The following is a 16,851-nucleotide window of genomic DNA, read 5'->3' on the forward strand; positions in this document are numbered from 1 at the left end:
TCACAAACCAAGTTTGAAGGAAAACAGCAGAAATTGCCCAGAAATGTTGCTTCTGTCGATTTGTTCAAAAATAAAGACTCAAAGCAGCCACGATGCACCAAGCCCGGTCCAAAAAATTTCAACGAGGAGTCTACCACAACTGATTCAGAGCTCAGCAGGCTGTTTGAATCATCAAAGCACAGCGACAGTAACGAAAGCAACAGAATATTTCTTGGTATTGACCGAAAAAAGAACGGCGAAGAGAACACTGGCCAGTCTACTACTACTATTAAATCGTCCAAAGCGATGATATACTTCAGCCACCGTTCGCCATCGATATATGATTGGTATGCCACCAAAACAAACGTGCAAAGGCTCAGAAAGAACATTTTATTGAATCAAATTCCAAGCTTCACAAAAGCAGAGACAAGCATGAAAGCAACAAAGAATGGTCTTTCCTTGATGCCACCATCCTCTAGACCGTCTGAACTGCTAAAAAGTCAGTTCGATCCGGCGCAAAAGCACAAGGAAATGGACTTCGAGATGAAGACTTCGACGAGTATGTTGAAGCTCAAAGATAGAAGTAGCACTCAGATAGTACCCAGAAACAACGCGAGTAAGCGCCAGATAAAAGCCTCCTTAAGTCAAAGGGCAGCAAAACGTCTCAAAATTTCTGCAGAAGGCCTCGATGACGAGGAGTTCATCCCCATTGATCGATGGGATTGTACTCAATTGAATATTGACTCGTCTGGGAAGCGCGAAATATCGCGAAACACATCGTATACAGACAGGTCGTCTCCGTCATTACGGAAAGAGAGGCCTATGCTTCGCACTTCTAGAGGCGGACATGGCGTCATGAAGTCCATCCAAACGTTGGCACGTCGAGGTATTAGCTGCGCTGATCAAGTCGAACGAGGGGTTCTCTCGATGACTCCAGTTTGTAAACCATATAAATCCGAGGATCCTTTCGTGGAGTCCGAGGCAGCCCACAAACGAGAGGTCAAGCTCCATAAGGCGAAAAACCACGGTAAATACAAAAAGGCACCAGTAGTGACAGCGTCTGAGGCCAAGAGAAAAAAAGGGTGTAGCGCGAAATCCCGATTGCTCAATGGTGAAGCAAACATACATACCAACAGCCTGGAAACAATCGAAGCGAATCCATTTATCGGCATCAGTTCGACTCTTAGCATGAACTCAAGTTTCGTGCAGAGACTTATGGGCGTTTTGCCACATAAATTCGCCGAAGAGAAATCAGGCGGAATGGAGCACGTCAGAGAAAATAGCGGAGAAGCAGGACCTGGGAGCTTGACGGGCGTGGAGCCAGATAGCGTTGAGAGTCAGAACGCACAAACAGAAGCCATGTGGGAGTCTGAACTAGAGGAGAGGCACCGCATGATTCTTAAAGAGATGTACGATATCTCGCATCGTTTCGTGCGTCATGTTGTAGAGTGTGAGACTGCGCTCATTGGTTGCATCAAGAACTTATTGTGGAGCGTGGGCAAGAATCCATCCGGGCTTGGTTGAGACGGTTTGGAGAGTGGTGGAAGGCATGAGAGGTTCTTCGTGGGCAGGAGTGGTGGCACGAGCGATGCAACGACGCATGTTTGAAGGGTCGGGCAACTCCATGTGATGCGTTTAGGCATGAAAACGAGCGTAGATCAAGAGCGGATACGTTCTTAGCTTCCGAGGGGGCAGTTTGGAGCGGGAGATGTTATTGCTGAAACAACAGTTCAAGCTCGTGCAAAGAATGTTTTTGGTAGACGATGGGCCCCATCAGTGTGTCAGGGAAAAGCACGCCACAGACAAATCGAAGACGTGATTGTGCCGCTGTTCATATCAAGAGCCTCGACTGGCAACGGTTCTTCGACACACGGCCGTTCGAAGACAGGCGAGACACAAGCGGAGTATTTACATGTGCATGTATGTATGTGTGTGTGTGCGTGTGTCTCTTGTGGTACCGCAACTTAAGTTGACTGAACTTTCCGTACCGCAACAGCGGCCGGGGTCCCGCAATTTTTAGACGGCTTGATTTGGCTAAGGCCATGACGTTCACTCCCTCCGCTTCCAAAGCATGTCAAGATTGATGAAGCGTCTTGTCCTAAGATTGCGCGCGGCTCTGGGCATTGAACCTTGCGATTTTATTCTTTTCATTCTTCAATAAGTACTGTTGCGAAGCCTACTACGCGAAGAACGCTCCCCATCACGTTTCACGTTGCTACCGCCTTCTCCACTTCACGAACTCGCAAACAACATCTGCGCGATTGGAAAATAAAAACGCCGGCGGGAGAAAGATCAATAGAGAATGCCAGAGTTCCACCCTTTTGGTGGAAGGGTGAGCAGGCATTTTGGAGATCACGTAAGTCGGCGTTGAGTACTTGTGCAAAGATGTGCTGCCTCTTGTCGCGATCAACTCTGCGGGTATATCGGATGCCTGCAACCTGGAGGTTGAAGGCCAGAAAGATGGCTTGGATGTATACAATGGGGTCGCACGACCAGTCGTGAAAAGCCGGGGCAGTAGATTCCCAGCTTCATGCCTCGCAATACGTTTCGTGGACGCAAGCTTCGTTCAGTCAATTGGATAGGACGACGTGCTTGCGACCCACGGCACTTGCATCATTGCTTTACAAGATGAAGTACATGCTGACATGCCAGTAGCTGAGTCCAGATGATGCGTATCTGAGCTACCACGACGTGCGGTGTGCGTGCACTTTCCGATGCGATACTGCACCGTGCTGATCCTGCCTAGTAACGAAACTCGATGTCGACGCAATACGAGATGATTGGTTGACCGACAACGTAAGCTGTTCAAACTACTTCGACCTACAAAGGTTAACAAGGATAGGACATTGCCTTTTGGCAGGAGTACGATTACATGCACTGCCTGCGCCCCCAGAGTCTGACCTTGTATGTAGATATCTCGAACATGAAAAGCTGAAGAAGTATCCACGCGCAAACATCGTGCTCTTGCGCCCTTCGATGTGTTTTATGCTTCTTCAAACACGAGACCCCTTGAGTCTCAAGTCAGCTCTTCCCGATTTCTCAAAAACCACGCACATCTTCCTCCCGGTGAATGATGCTACATCCGTTACCATAGCAGAGAGTGGATCTCACTGGTCTCTGTTACTTGTTTCCGAGATTGATGGAGTTGCTTTCCACTACGACTCACTAGGTGGGGACAATAACGCGCCTGCGCATAACGTATGTCAGAAACTGTCAATCCTTCTAGGCAAACACTTGAGATTTGTAAGCATGCGGGACACCCCTCAGCAAGAGAATGGAAGCGACTGCGGCGTCTTTGTGTGCATGATCATGGAGAAGCTCTTGCTGGACAAGTTGCTGCAGGCGGATAGTACGGACAAGATCTCCATGAGCTTGCGAAACGAACATTTCGATGCGAAAGAAGGGAGAAAGAGGATGTTACGGACTATTGAAATGTTCCGAAAAGAGGGCGAGAGGCGAAGAAGCATGAGCAGAGACCGTTCCAGGAGTAAGGATCCACCACGCATTGGGGATGAGAACGAACGTACCAAGATGGCCCGCTGATATACGGCTTTGAAAGACCAATATCAATGCTATCGGGACCGCATTTTAGGCGTAACTTTGCGTGGGCTTCCCTGTGACCTGCTCTAGGTGACGCTCCGCTGTCCTTCACTTGATATGGGGCTTAAATATCATGGGTTACGGATCCACGACATCCTCTAGTAGGGGCGAGGAATCGCTATTATGATTATTGCGCGATGCATACCATTATTATGAAACTGAGAGGTATTTCTGGTTCTCTCCCACTTCCCATTTGCATTGTTTGTGAAACTATGCCTTGAATAATTGGGATTCTGGTGCCTAGCTTTGAAGCTCTGAATATTCGAGCTGCTTAAATTTTGCTTCTCAGTGCAATCACAGCTACGGAGTGATTGCAACATGAAACTAAGGTTGCTAAATTGATTGACTTTGTCTCCTTTCTAGACCCAAGCTCGATCTGAATAACGAAAGCATGTGGTTTGGAATGGTTACCCGGCATACGGCCACGTCGGCCTCCTTCTCGGACCTTCGATTGCGCAACATGAGCATTGTTCGTACAGTTGACGAATTACAATGCTTTGAAAATTCTCGTTCGCCTGCAACCGTCAACCGGTGGAAGAATCCTATTCGAACCTTTCGTCCAAGTTCTTCCCTTGGTCACTTATTCCCGAACAATTTCTCCGATTCGCTGCGCAATCGGCCGGCCGTTGGCAAGCTGGAGCCACGAGTGCCGCGATCGGCATTTTCTCACAGTCATTTGTACAGCTGCGGTTTTACCATTGCGTGTCGCACAAATCTCTTGACCTTTCAAACTTTCTCCTGGCTCGCCATATCCGCGTGTTGGCATTTGGATTTTGCGGACCGCGACCAACGTTCCACTTCGTTCTGGGAGGTTTCGTAGGTCATGGCGGTCGTTCTCGACAAGGCGAAATGGCTTTATCGCGAGTTCGGTCTTAATTCCGTCGTCGAGACGGGCAAGGACGCCTGGATTATCATCTGTCAGCGGTCGCTACGGATGTTTGCGTACGGCACAAACTCGTTGATCCTAGGTGCGCGAGCGATTTCAAGGAGCAAAGCTGACGAGCACGGCTAAATAGAGTTCGCAGCTCTCTTTTTCGCCTCGTTAAATTTTTCAGACTATCAGATTGGCTTGTTCATGACCTTGACATTGGCTGGAGACGTGGTTCTCGGCACGCTTCTCACGCTGGTCGCAGACAAATATGGACGACGGAAGATACTGCTGGGCGGTTCGTGTCTCATGGTTTTCTCCGGCGCTGTGTTCGCCTACTTTGAGAACTTCTGGATCCTGCTGTTCGCGGCCGTCGTTGGCGTGATCAGCGCAACGGGAGGCGACTTTGGTCCCTTTAGAAGCGTAGAAGAGTCGATTCTTAGCCACCTAACCACGCCGAACATGAGATCGGACGTCCTTTCTTGGTACGTCACGTTTTCGAGTCTTGGGTCGTCACTAGGAGCGGAGCTTTCTGGTAGACTGGTCCACTACTTGCAGTCTCGAGGCGACTGGACGCTCAAAGATGCTTATCATGCCATGTTCTTCATGTACATCGCAATGGGAATGCTGAACTGTCTGCTCGTATTGTGTCTCAGTAAGAAGTGCGAACTGTTGCATCTGCCACTTGAAAGCGAGGAAACTCTGGTGGAAGAGACGGAAATGATGCTTGCATCAGACAGCGAGAGCGATACGCTTGAGGGAATGGAAGAAGAGGAGTCCAATGCAGCTGCAAAGAGGAGATCACCAAATGGGAAGCCTCAGTCGAAGCTGATAGCCGCTTTGACTTTCTTTCCACGAAGACTTGCGGAAATCTCCCCGCCAACGAGATCCGTCATGTATAAGCTCTGGCTTCTGCTGGCTCTTGACTCGGCCGCAGATGGGATGGTGCCATACACACTCACAAACTACTATATGGACGAGAAATTTCATCTGCCGAAATCGACTCTTGGTGACATCACCTCCGTCTCCTATCTCTTGGCGTCGTTCTCGACAATTTTCGCAGCTCCGCTGGCGAGGAGGCTGGGACTTGTGAATACGATGGTGTTCACCCACGTACCATCCTCGACAGCAGTTCTCCTCTTCCCATTTCCGAACAGCGTCATTTTGACGGTGGGCTTGTTTTTCCTGCGCACCGGATTGAACAACATGGACCAGGCACCGCGAGCGGCATTTATCGCCGCGGTAGTCAAGCCAGAAGAGAGAACGGCGGTTCTGGGTATAACGGCCATGCTGCGAACGTTGGCGTCCACGGCCGGTCCAAGCATTACGGGAATTCTGGCGGGCAACAAACGGTTCTGGATCGCTTTTGTCGTGGCCGGAAGTTTCCGCCTCATGTACGACTTTGGTCTTTACGCACTGTTCATCAACATGCGACTGCATCAGCATGAGGATGCCCAAGAGGACCCGGGGAGGGCGGCAACAGCAACAAAACCGCCAGATGAGGAGGAGGGTGGGGAAGTCGAGCTGCAGAAGTTGTAATGAGAAATGTGTGCCACGATTTTTGTTTTGTCTTTTTTTTGGGTGCATAGCAGGCAAATGAAATTCCCAATGCTTTAGAAAGGTGAGGCGCAAACCAGAAGTGCGAAAGCCTGTACCACCTTTGTCGAAAAGTACCTTAAGTCCGGAGGCGAAGATCATTGTTTTGTAGGTAACGCATCAACTAGATGATCACAGACTAGCTTTTTTTTTTGTTTTCGAAGCCTTTTCATCACCGCGGCACTCGGGAGCTGTGAGACCGTGAAAGAAGAGAGGAAATCAGTTGTATAAACGTTGTCGCGTCTGCTTTGCGGCCAACTTTACTTGTCTTCAGGCCACTTACCACCGTTGACACCGTATCTCCAGCCCACGTATCCCAAGGTGCCTCCGACATTTCCTAAGCCGACGCCTGCAAGCACCCTCTGACTGAGGCTCAGCGGGATCAGCCCTCTCCTCGCACCTAGAAGTCCCCCAATAGCTCCACCGATCAAAGTCCAGTTATCCACCTCGATCTGGCCTTTGTTAGCCAGTAATCGGTAGCTCCTGTCCTTCCATTCGATGTCGCTGCGGCCAAACATGCGGCCTTCGACGGCGACGGCGCCAAAGACCAGACCGGCGACCGTGCCTCGGAACGAGTGAACCAAAAGCCGGTTGTTGAACACAGGTAGACTTGTAGGGCCCCAGATCAAAGTCGACGCCGCGGCCGTAGGGACCGCTACGATTGCGCCCGTGGTCAGGCCGCGAAGCCAGCAGTGGAAGCGAAGAATGGTTTTGGCATACTGCTGGTCTTCAGCGTACTCACTTCTTGGAAATAACGAGGTCATCGTGTCCGGGTTGAGCGACAGGACAAAGAAAAAAACTAGCAACAATAATGTGATCTTGCTTTTCGCGGGTCAGCGCTTTGTAGGACGCTCAAAACGCACGAGCAGCTGAGGCGGCCAGTCCAAAAAGGCTGCAGATCAGCTAGAGCAGGACAATGCGATGCTGAAGAAAGCTGTCCAGAGTCAAACGAAGCCGTGGTAGGACTGAATGTGAGATGACGTTGAAGCTTGATGAGCAAACTCGGCATCTACGATTTGACAAACTTTAAGGACGCTAGCTACATTGAGTGATGCTCGTGTTCCCAAGTTCCTCCTTGCATCAGGTGGTGGAACGACGCACTCGGCGAAATAATCCTCCCGGCCCAGCTGAGACCGCTCTGCATATCTGGGTTCTACGGCACAGAAAATTAAGCTTCGATATCCCGGCCAAAAGCGGGGCATCGGACACCGAATCCTGTGGCATCTGTTTGCAATCGACGCATTCTGACCTCAGAGAATGTCGTTGAATACGAACATCTGTTTTGGTAAGGCCGGATAACGTCATTTATTGGAGCCATGGTCCCTGAAAGACTGGTTTGACCAAAACACGTCAATAAATAGCATACAAGAGGAGTGGAAATCTTCACAGGTCCGAAGATAATGCTGTGCTAGCGCTGAGCTTTGGTCATCGATAGGGATGTTCTTAGTTCTATTGGTCTGAATTGGGAAGCTCTGCCGCCACTAAATGCATGCTTTAAGACTATTAGGTCTCGCAAAAACCAGATCTGGCGTAATATATTCCTGAAGAGCATCCGGCAACGTTGACATGTATATATCTTTGCTCCCAGCCAGATACCTGTAGAACTGATCCGAATTCAGATTCGGAATAGCGTTCTCGCGACGTCAAGCCTTGCGCGCCAACGCCTCCGAGCGAGTCTCCACATCTGTAAATCTTGCTCAGGATCGGTACTCCATTCTTCTGGAGCGGTAAGCAAACAGGACAAAAAGAGACGTCAGGGGAAAAGAATAGAAGAGAACGAGAAAGGGGAGTTTCGGAAAGGGCACGAGCGGAGAGGAAAGAAAAATAAAAGAGAAGAAAAGGCCGGACGAGAAGGAAGACGACCATGCCGTCGCTGAACGTGACGAAGCCGATCCACTTTGGCAAGTTCGTGGTGACCAACTCGGTCTTCCACCTGACGCCGCTCAGCTTCGCGATCGTGAACCTGAAGCCGATTCTGCCGGGCCACGTGCTGGTGTCTCCGCGGCGGGTGGTGGCGCGATTCGCGGACCTGACGCCGGACGAGGTGTGCGACCTGTTTCTGACGGCGCAGAGGGTGTCGCGTACGGTGGGGCGGGTGTACGGCGCGAGCGCGCTCAACATCGCCATCCAGGACGGCGCCGACGCGGGCCAGACGGTGCCGCACGTGCACGCGCACATCATCCCTCGGCGCCGCGCGGACCTGGACCACCGCGGCGGTGCCGACAAGATCTACGAGATGATGGACGGGCCAGAGGGCGACGTCGGCGCGCACCTGAGGGAGAGCGAGGAGGCCGCCGCCGCCGCCGACGGTCGGGCGAGGCTGAAAGTCGACGCGGACGAGGATCGGAAGCCGAGGAGCGAGGACGAGATGAAGAGAGAGGCCGAATGGCTTGCCAGCGAGATCGAAGCCGACGAGGCGAGAGAGGCACTCGAGCCGTGATATCTCGTCGTCAATGGCTGCGTGCTTGCGTCTCCAAGCCCACGCGCTCGAACCATGGGCGAGTACGGCCAGCGCGGTTGCATCGTAGTGACGCAGTTGAAGTGCAGAATTGCCGCGCAAGGCACGAGTTGGTTTGTCTCGGGACTGGATTGAACCAAGTTCTATCAAGGTCGCAAAGGCAGAAGGGCGGCATCGTGGACGACATGGAGCGGAGGATAATCCTTGGGTCGAGACGGGTCTGTGAGAGGACCAGGATCACTTTTGCGTGTCATAGAAAACTGCTAGCACAGAGGAAAAACATTCAATGAAAATGCAAGAAATGTGACATGGTGGCGCCGAACTCAGCGCCTAAGCAAGCGGACGCCAAAGTTGTACATTCTCCACGCCTCAACGCTATCACCTACACACCGTACACGCGCACGCACACACGCACACTCGCACACATCATAAAGACCAACAGAAAATTCCCCCCATGCATCCTCAACGTCTTTCAACGCTCTATATAGCTCATCATCCGCCCAGAAGCTCACATCAAGCTCGTGTCTTAAGTCTCCAAAACGGAATGTGTCCACGCGCTGTCTACATACAAATAGATAATGCATATGAGTTAAATGAAAAGGAAAGAAGGGAAGCTGGTTCTGGGGCGACGCAAAAGGAAGAAGAGAAAGCAGTTACAATGAAAAAAGGGGATGCGATTCAGATTACAAATTTCCAGAGCTAGCTGTTCGTACAAACCGCCGCACAAAGACAAGGCGCCATGACCAAATAAAAAGGATGTAAAAGATGGAAGTATGGAAGTGTCTGTGCAGGGAGGGATTGGTAGAACAGCCAGAAGGGAAGACGGATGAGATAAGGAACCCATATTCGTATGCCACCATAGATGTCGAAAAACAGCGGGAGAAATGGTAGTGAGGGAGCCTTTTTGACCGAAGCTTTCGCACACAACATGGAAGACTTGCGCTCGTTATGCGCAAGTTCACAGGAGTGAAAAAAATGGAAGAAAAGAAAAATCCAAGCCCATGTCCAGTTCAACAGCTTGGAAGGTGGCTACATAGACAAGTGAAGCGTCATGATGGTAGTATTATGTACATTCTCTTGTTCGTACAGAGATGGTGGCATACACAAAGAAACAGCAATGGAGGCGGAAGCATGGAAGGTTGGTTCAATCATCGTAGCCGAGCGCTTAGGCCCGAGAAAGCGTCCGGGCTGTGCCGCCCGCTCATCATGGCCAAACCAGCGAAGTCCACGCTCTCGCGCGACGGGCCCGTCAAGCCGAAGGCACTGCTGTTCTGCACCGCCGTGGGCTTCGTCATCGACGCGAGCGAAGCGAACGGATTTGGCGCCCCCGTCGCTGTGTTGGTCACCGGCATCGTGACCGATCGCTGAGGCGTGTTCATGACCGGCCGTGCCTGGTTCTGCTGGCTCCCGAAATCTTGAACGGCCGTTCCACCCCCTAAACCGTTCTGCTGCGCCTGCTGAGGCGGCTCTTGCTGTGGCTGCTGTGGTGTTGCTTGGGGTATGTTATACAGCGCAAGAATCGAGTTCTTGTCATGGCGCGGCGGTAAATGCGTAGACGGCGAGGTCCCTTGCTGAGTCTGCTGCGCGGGTGCTGGAAACATGCTTTGTTGCTGTGGTGGCGCGGAAGCTGGGGTTTGGAATGGTGGCTGGCCGAATGGGGACTGGGGTGTCTGATACTGCGTATCTGGAGGCGAATGAGGGTAGCCCTGCTGCATCTGCACAGGCCCAGCAGATGCGAAGGGAGACGCATTCGTGTTGACCTGACTAAACGGTGACGAGCTGGTAGCTGCTTGCTGGCCGAAGGGTGTGGGCGCGCTGCTGCTCGTGGACGGACCGAATGGAGAAGAGCTGCCGGTTTGCTGTGGGAACGGAAAGTTACTGCTTGTAGACTGCGCCAAAGGTGACGATGTAGATGCGGGCTGTCCAAAGGGATAGGAATTTCCGGTCATCTGACCACCAGGCTGACCAAAGGGGGTACCGGCGGGTGAAGACGTAACTGGTCCTCCAAATACAGATTGCCCTGGAGGATTCGAGGCCTGGAACGGATTGAAGCTGTTCGTGCCTGTACGCTGGGGGAAGATCTGTGCCACAGGGGGTTGCTGGGGCTGGGGGTACGTCGCGGTCGTACTGTACGCATTGAAAGGGCCTTGGGTGTCGAACGGATTGCTCGGATTGAAGTTTTGCGACCGCGAGGTGCGAAGGAAAGGGTTCGGCGTAGGATCAGCATGTTGTGTCGTTTGAGGTTGCTGTTGAGGGAAGCCTTGCTGGGGAACGTGCGTGGAGGTTGGAGGAGTGAACTGGCTGTACTGCTGTGGTACCTGTGGCACGGGAGGTGCGTGTGGGGATTGCATGAACGGATTGTAGGCGGCCTGTTGTGGGCTTCCGTAGCCACCAGTAGCATTCGGAAAGAGCGGTGCGGCAGGAGCAGCCTGTTGCTGTGAAGGCTGCTGACCTAGGGACATGTTGCTGAAAGCTTGATCTATCGAGGGCTGCTGTTGGGGCTGCGAAACCTGTTGCTGCGCTGGCTGCGCGAATGGGTTGTACGCCTGTGGCGGGGACATGCTTCGATCTGTCGATGCCGTTGGAGGCGGCGGGAGCGACTTGTTCGTATCTGGTCGGTCGAACGGGTTGTTGTTCTGGGCTGGAATTGAATTTTGACGAGTCTTTTCGATCGTGATACCGTTAACAGGCGTTCCTCGCGGAGTGGGGAGCTGGTTGCGCATAGTATCAATTCCGCCACCCTCGCCGAGTCGGATCAGAGTCTCGACTGCCTTGTCTACATTGCCGTTCAGTCCTTTGAGCACTTGCGCATTCCGCTTCTCGTCAGGAAAGCCCATGTCCTTTAGGTATTGAATCTTGCGCTCCAGACCGTCATCCCTCGAACTGGCCACCGATGCTCCGAGGAATTTCGAGTGTTTTCTGTTTTCCTTTGCTGAAGGCGACGATTCACCGTTGCCGTACTGATCGTAGCCGGGCGATGTGGGCGGACTCATCGCGCCTTGGCGTGGAACGGTGGACGAAGTAGACCTTAGGCCGGAGAAGAAAAAACGCTTACTCGGCTTGGGAGGGAGCGCTGGAGGTCGGTCATCCGAACTCGTGCTTCCTGTGTTGTGTCGAGAGCCGGGCGAGGTCGTGTTGGAACCCGTCGAGCCAGCTTGGAAGATTCTGTGCTCATACTTCTGCCGGATGAAGCGCTCCATGGCGCCATCCACCTCGTCTGCGTCAATTGGGATCGCCGGCCGCACATTTTTCGGGTTGTACAGCTTGTTACTCGCCACATTGCCCACTCGCTTCATGTTCTGCACCAGCACGTCAGTTTTGTACTTTTCGGCTTTGCCCAGCTCGCGGTCTTCGTGGTGGTGCTCCGGCTAACCTCGACTTGTTCGTTTGACCAACTGTCCATGCTCAACGACTTGACCTTGGAAATGTGCGTGCCGAGCTTGCGGTGCAAGGCGGCGCATCGTATGCAGAGAAAGATGCCCAACTGCGCAAAACGTCAGCGAATTCGTGCTTTCTCCATCTGCCAGCCATCGGACACATCGGCGGGCACGGGCGAAGGGCCCAACTCACGCTCCAGCTCGCCCATCCTATCTGCAGGTCAGCACAGCAAACTCTTCCATATGAGGACTTTGCGCGACGTTCGTACCTGGGTTCTTGGCGCCGCACTCGGCACACTTGTCGTTGCCGGGAACGGTTTTGATCAGTTCCTGCAGCGCGCGCTCGTTGCGCACCTGCTGCCTCTTATTAATAACACCTGCCATGGCCGAACGAGGAGCCCGTGCGTGACGAGCGACGAGGACGGGGACGAGGAGAAGGAGAAGGGGGAAGGGGAAGGGAGCCCCGAAGATGGCGATGAGGGAGAGGGCAGATCCGGGGGCAGGATAAGCAAGACGCCGCGTTGAGGTGTTCGAGTTAAGACGGCAGACGACGACGGCGACGAAGAAGATGTCTAGCCAGGGACGGAGGTTCTTTGACTTTGACGCGAAATGCGGGAAAGCTACCACCTGTTGCGACAGGGGGTCGGGGTGGGTTTGGAGCGCCAGGCAGGGCCTGTCGTGTGCTTTTTTAAATCAGTGGATGCTCCGCTGCGGCGACATGGGGCATGACGGCGAGAAAAGGGGAGCCATGCAGGATCGCCGCCTGGGTACAGCGTAATCGCAGCGTGCGCCGATGGGACGATGGTCGTCGGCGGCGGCGGCGCGGCTCACGGGCAAAACGAGCCAGAGACGAGCGGAGCGCCGCTGGAGAGGCGCAACTCGGGTGAAAAAAACCGGCGAAGAACCTCGGCGACGGCGGTGAGGTGAAGAAGACCACGAAGAGAGAAGAGAATCGCGAGCAGAGAAAACAAGAGTGAGGAGACGAGGCGAGGTAACAAGCAGCAGCAGCAGCAGCAGCCGTTGCACCAAGCAGGCAGAACGCAGGCCAGCGTTGGTTCGGATGCCGCTGGTGTTGCCATCGTCGCCGTCGCCGTCGTCGTTCTTCACCGCACTTCGGGCCGCCTCCCGCCGTCGTCTTCTCTTCTCTTCTCTTCTCTTCTCTTCGCTCCTCGCTCTCTCACTGCATCGCTCGCTTCTGACACTCGTCTCTGCTACTTGGACAACCACTCACCTGCGCTAGACAAGCACTCTCTCCCGCCTTCTTTGGCTGAGCCTCACGCCCAAGTCCTTCGTTCACTTGTTCTTCCGCGTCCTCTTTGTCCTGCTGTGGTCCTCCGCGTCCGGCTGGCCTGTATGCTCTATGTGTTTTCCCAGCTTGCTTTCCCGTTTCTTCTGCCCTCGATTTTCCCCCGCGTAATCTGCACCAGCTTTGAAATGCGCAACGCCTGTTAGCAGCCAATCAGCGCGTGCGTGGCGGTGTTCGAGTAAGGGCAGAGCAAGCCTCTTTGTTTCTTCGCTTGCAAAGGACACCTTGGAACGTCTTGTGCTTGAGACGCAGGTGTAAAAATAAGAGACGTGATGGCGGAGGTGCAATTCTACCAACAGGATCTTAAGGTCTACACTGGATGTGCTCATATGCACGTGTGGTTGAATGCACACAGTCTGATCTACGGCTGGAACCAATTCCCGACTCATACAGGGACCGCGCGGTCGGCACCGAATCCGACGCCCAACTTTTCTCTTGCTTTGTGTCCTCTTCGTTATGCTACCCTTCTCGCTGCTTTGCAGACGGCCTAGAACGTTGGTGCACAGCTGGTTGGCCGTTCCAGCGCACCGTGTGCGACGAGGCCAAGCCGTGCCCGAAACGCCAGACCGAGTGAACCCAACCAAACAATCGCCAACTCAGAACGAGAGCGCAGTGAAGGATTCAATGCAGGACGTCAAGCACGTCAGATAGACAGACGGCACTTTTTACGCTTGTCAGAAGATGTCAGGCACGCAGGTGGCTTCAGCATCTTGGGACAACGGTATACGTCGTCGTCGACGCCAAAGCCTAAAAAGCGCCTGCAAAGCAAGGAGCATGCTCTAGTACGCCAATATGACCGACCAGCCCACGGGATAAGAATGGAATTGACGGTTGATTATGCGTTCATTGAAAGTGTTTTATGAATGAGAAGAGAAAAGGGAAAAGATTCAGCTCCGGCTGGGGTGCAAAGAAATTTCGCGCGCATGGACATCACGTGACCCCCAATTTCGGCGTGGATTTCGTCTGTGTCTTGACCTACACAGGAAATCTTTGTTTGAGCCGAAAACGGTTTTGTCGTCCTGCATTATCGAAACGTTGCAAGAGTTCGACGAGAACCCTCATCGCACCCTGCACTGGCCTTTAAGACTGACCGTTTGTTTCAACTCCAATTCAAATCCCCATGTGCACCCAAGACGACGAGGCCGGATGTGAGCTGATGCCGGGCTTCGTTGGCAGCCTGCAGTCGACTCCCTGCTGGTGTTTTACGGAAGCAATGGGTGTATACGGGTATCCCAGATGACACGTATAACAACAGCGGCGATTACAACAGTAAGAAAAACAGCAGCTACAGTATCGACAAGCCCCGCTGCTCCCGCAATCGCAACGACAGAAGAAGCTGCAGCTGCAGCTGCCGTAGAAACACATCAGACATCAACAATAATAACCACCTCGGATCCCACGGGGGGGATGCCTCTCGCGTCTTTGTATCATGACCTTGAAGCTGACCCGGACCGGCTTGTGCTTCGGCTCATGTCGATCTCGCTACCAGTGGCAGAGCAAACAGGGAATCGCAACCCGCGTCTCCTCCACCCTGCCTTTCTGATCTTCCTCCAGAACTGCGGGACTAGCAAAAGGACACACATCGCCATCTTCCTGCTTTTTCATCCCTCTCCCCTTTTGTCTGCTGCCATCTAACAAAATCACATAAGTGTACGTACTAGCTTGGTTCTCTAGCTCGACTAGATACGCTACCGGACCAGATCTTGACCACCTCGATTCGTTGGCGCTACTCCCACCATGCGTCCAGCAGCTCGTTACTCTGCTCGCTTTCCTCGTCCATAACTTTCCGAACGCTCTCCGCCCCTGCCACCGGCAGCCTGTCCAGCTTGCCCTTCAGGCCGGACGACTCTGGTATGAGCTTGGGATCCAGTAGCCCAATCTGCACCAGGACCGACGCCTGGTCCCAGTATATGTGTTCATGGTACAACTTGCCACCCCGGATACATACCACACTGACCAGCGCTACCTCCACCGTCTTGTTGGTCGGCGGCACGTTAGGCAGCATCCACGGCACCTCTTGTGTGTGCTCGAACGCAAAGTACATCTCGTCCACCACTTTGTCTGCCCCTATCGTCCGCGACAGGAGTTTCATGCGCGTCGATGGTGGGTTGTTTGGGATGAAAAATTCGTCGTAGAAGCGCAGCAGATCCTTCCTGCCGATGCCGCCCGTCAGCGTTGGCACGTGGTTCACGTACGGGTTGGCGACCATGGTTGCCATGGTCTTGTGCGCATCCTTGGTCACAAACTCAACTAGCGCGTGAGAACGAGGGCAAGAGTCAGCCGCCTTTCTGTGTTGCCCGATGATGTTTATTGACTAAATACTTACGCTCCGTGTGTGCCTCCCACACCCGCTCTAGGTCAACCTCGACCTTGAACGCCTTGCGTATCGTATCCAGACTCCGTCCCCAACTCAGCCGCCCGGCTATCTTGTTGTACTCAGGCAGGTCGTGCTCCGCGAACCCCGGTTCGGCGCCCTCGTACGAATAACTTGGATACGCGAGTTGCAGGCGTCCCCCAGGGATGCTGCCCTTGGGCACTGCACGCGTTACCGTCCGTCGTTTGCCTTGGATACCCAGCACCTCTGGCGCGCGGGTGACGCCGACCTCCTCGCCGGCGAGGTGCACGAGGACCTTGGTGCCGATAGGAAACTGGTTGTTGGGGTCCGGGATGGAGGAGGGGTAATATGCAACGAGGCCACAGAGTTTATTGGACGGCCGGCGGAAGTGCTCTAGCACAATGGCCGCTGCGTCGCCGTACGCTGGGAGTATGAGTGTCAGTGTACGACATAGACAAAATCCGGTTCATGTAGAGGCTGAACGAAATGAGGAAAACAATGTACCAATGATGGCAAAATATTCTCCGAGCGGCAGCCTATTCGGGATGCTCTTTAGTTCTTCGATGTATGCCTTGCCTCCCTTTCCCATGGGCACATATGTGACATCAAACCCTTCTTCGCGCCAGTGCTTGAGCGTGACCTGGTCAAATTCGGTCACGTCGTCCGTCTCAGCAGTGATAAACAGCTTAGGAACCGTGGTGTTAAAGCTGGTCAGAAAGTTGTTCCCCGCGATACCTGTGTTGACCGCCATTGCGAAAGCAAGCTACAGATCCGAGCGGAAGTTCACACGATCCAAGCGGTACGGGGAGGGCAGAAGAGAAGGGCAAACTTCCACGACGACTTCAACACAATGGACTGTCTGCGGCTGTGTGAAAGGCGATTAAGTTCGAGGACTCTGTCCCACACGGAAAGACCTTTGCTTGACGAACTGCTTCCTCGTCGTGCCATGCTTTTGTTCCTCCCCCCGGCTGCGCTCACTCGTCTGGCGTCATCGGCAGGGATCGTAAAGCAGCGTGGAGCCGCAAACACCTGCTCACCTCTTTTAACGTCCTCACTCCCATCCGCACGTCCGCCGCTCTCCCGGCGCCACAACGACAGCTGGAAATCCTCCCACGCTCCGCATCGGTTGTCGTCGGTTCCGGCTCCGGCTACGCCAGGCCGTGGCCGCGCTTGTTCGCGCGACGCCTCAGGCTCGCCCCACGTGTGTGTGAGCGTGCCTTGGACGTGCCGTTTGCACGGTTCGCTGCGCGCATGCCGCCACCCGCTTTGCGTTTCGAAGTTGACGTGAGATAGCCCAGCGTGCTCAGAGACGAAAGGATCGCGGTGTGAAGG

At 53.6% G+C, this 16,851-nt stretch overlaps 7 protein-coding genes across 7 annotated transcripts; 3 read left to right on the forward strand and 4 right to left on the reverse strand.

Annotated features, from left to right (window-relative positions):
* Positions 1 to 247: 247 nt before the first annotated feature.
* PV09_05401 (uncharacterized protein) lies at positions 248 to 1,741 on the reverse strand. The gene has a single exon (XM_016358904.1). The coding sequence runs from the start codon at positions 1,105 to 1,107 to the stop codon at positions 784 to 786; it is 324 nt and encodes a 107-aa protein (XP_016213043.1). The 5' UTR covers positions 1,108 to 1,741; the 3' UTR covers positions 248 to 783.
* A 540-nt stretch (positions 1,742 to 2,281) lies between these two features.
* PV09_05402 (uncharacterized protein) lies at positions 2,282 to 3,522 on the forward strand (the record flags this gene model as incomplete). Its single annotated transcript, XM_016358905.1, has 5 exons — positions 2,282 to 2,335; positions 2,635 to 2,677; positions 2,726 to 2,775; positions 2,822 to 2,841; positions 2,892 to 3,522. 5 exons carry the CDS (start codon positions 2,282 to 2,284, stop codon positions 3,520 to 3,522), a joined length of 798 nt encoding a protein of 265 aa, XP_016213044.1.
* Positions 3,523 to 4,654: 1,132 nt separating this feature from the next.
* PV09_05403 (uncharacterized protein) lies at positions 4,655 to 5,986 on the forward strand (the record flags this gene model as incomplete). Its single annotated transcript, XM_016358906.1, has 1 exon — positions 4,655 to 5,986. The coding sequence occupies one exon, from the start codon at positions 4,655 to 4,657 to the stop codon at positions 5,984 to 5,986; it is 1,332 nt and encodes a 443-aa protein (XP_016213045.1).
* Positions 5,987 to 6,303: 317 nt separating this feature from the next.
* Positions 6,304 to 7,052, reverse strand: PV09_05404 (uncharacterized protein; the record flags this gene model as incomplete). Its single annotated transcript, XM_016358907.1, has 2 exons — positions 6,304 to 6,865; positions 6,907 to 7,052. 2 exons carry the CDS (start codon positions 7,050 to 7,052, stop codon positions 6,304 to 6,306), a joined length of 708 nt encoding a protein of 235 aa, XP_016213046.1.
* A 540-nt stretch (positions 7,053 to 7,592) lies between these two features.
* PV09_05405 (uncharacterized protein) lies at positions 7,593 to 8,865 on the forward strand. Its single transcript, XM_016358908.1, has one exon. It carries the CDS (start codon positions 7,908 to 7,910, stop codon positions 8,481 to 8,483), a length of 576 nt encoding a protein of 191 aa, XP_016213047.1. The 5' UTR covers positions 7,593 to 7,907; the 3' UTR covers positions 8,484 to 8,865.
* PV09_05406 (uncharacterized protein) lies at positions 8,852 to 12,633 on the reverse strand. The gene is made up of 4 exons (XM_016358909.1): positions 12,148 to 12,633; positions 12,072 to 12,088; positions 11,875 to 11,985; positions 8,852 to 11,800 (listed from the first exon to the last, which is right to left on the reverse strand). Exons 1-4 carry the CDS (start codon positions 12,260 to 12,262, stop codon positions 9,650 to 9,652), a joined length of 2,394 nt encoding a protein of 797 aa, XP_016213048.1. The 5' UTR covers positions 12,263 to 12,633; the 3' UTR covers positions 8,852 to 9,649.
* A 1,522-nt stretch (positions 12,634 to 14,155) lies between these two features.
* On the reverse strand, positions 14,156 to 16,439 carry PV09_05407 (uncharacterized protein). Its single transcript, XM_016358910.1, has 3 exons — positions 16,024 to 16,439; positions 15,511 to 15,942; positions 14,156 to 15,434 (listed from the first exon to the last, which is right to left on the reverse strand). Exons 1-3 carry the CDS (start codon positions 16,268 to 16,270, stop codon positions 14,911 to 14,913), a joined length of 1,203 nt encoding a protein of 400 aa, XP_016213049.1. The 5' UTR covers positions 16,271 to 16,439; the 3' UTR covers positions 14,156 to 14,910.
* Between the last annotated feature and the right edge of the window lie 412 nt (positions 16,440 to 16,851).

Source organism: Verruconis gallopava, assembly GCF_000836295.1.
Source record: "Verruconis gallopava strain CBS 43764 unplaced genomic scaffold supercont1.17, whole genome shotgun sequence".
NCBI classification, from domain to species: Eukaryota; Fungi; Ascomycota; class Dothideomycetes; order Venturiales; family Sympoventuriaceae; genus Verruconis; species Verruconis gallopava.

Excerpts from the sequence above, each read along its gene's own strand:
- PV09_05401 (XM_016358904.1), bottom strand. The coding sequence starts at position 1,107 with ATGTATGTTTGCTTCACCATTGAGCAATCGGGATTTCGCGCTACACCC.
- PV09_05405 (XM_016358908.1), top strand. The coding sequence starts at position 7,908 with ATGCCGTCGCTGAACGTGACGAAGCCGATCCACTTTGGCAAGTTCGTG.
- PV09_05406 (XM_016358909.1), bottom strand. The coding sequence starts at position 12,262 with ATGGCAGGTGTTATTAATAAGAGGCAGCAGGTGCGCAACGAGCGCGCG. Across the intron at positions 11,801-11,874 it reads GGTCAAACGAACAAGTCGAG|AACATGAAGCGAGTGGGCAA; the intron begins GTTAGCCGGAGC and ends GTGCTGGTGCAG.
- PV09_05407 (XM_016358910.1), bottom strand. The coding sequence starts at position 16,270 with ATGGCGGTCAACACAGGTATCGCGGGGAACAACTTTCTGACCAGCTTT. Across the intron at positions 15,943-16,023 it reads AGAATATTTTGCCATCATTG|CGTACGGCGACGCAGCGGCC; the intron begins GTACATTGTTTT and ends TCATACTCCCAG. Across the intron at positions 15,435-15,510 it reads GTGGGAGGCACACACGGAGC|TTGAGTTTGTGACCAAGGAT; the intron begins GTAAGTATTTAG and ends CTCACGCGCTAG.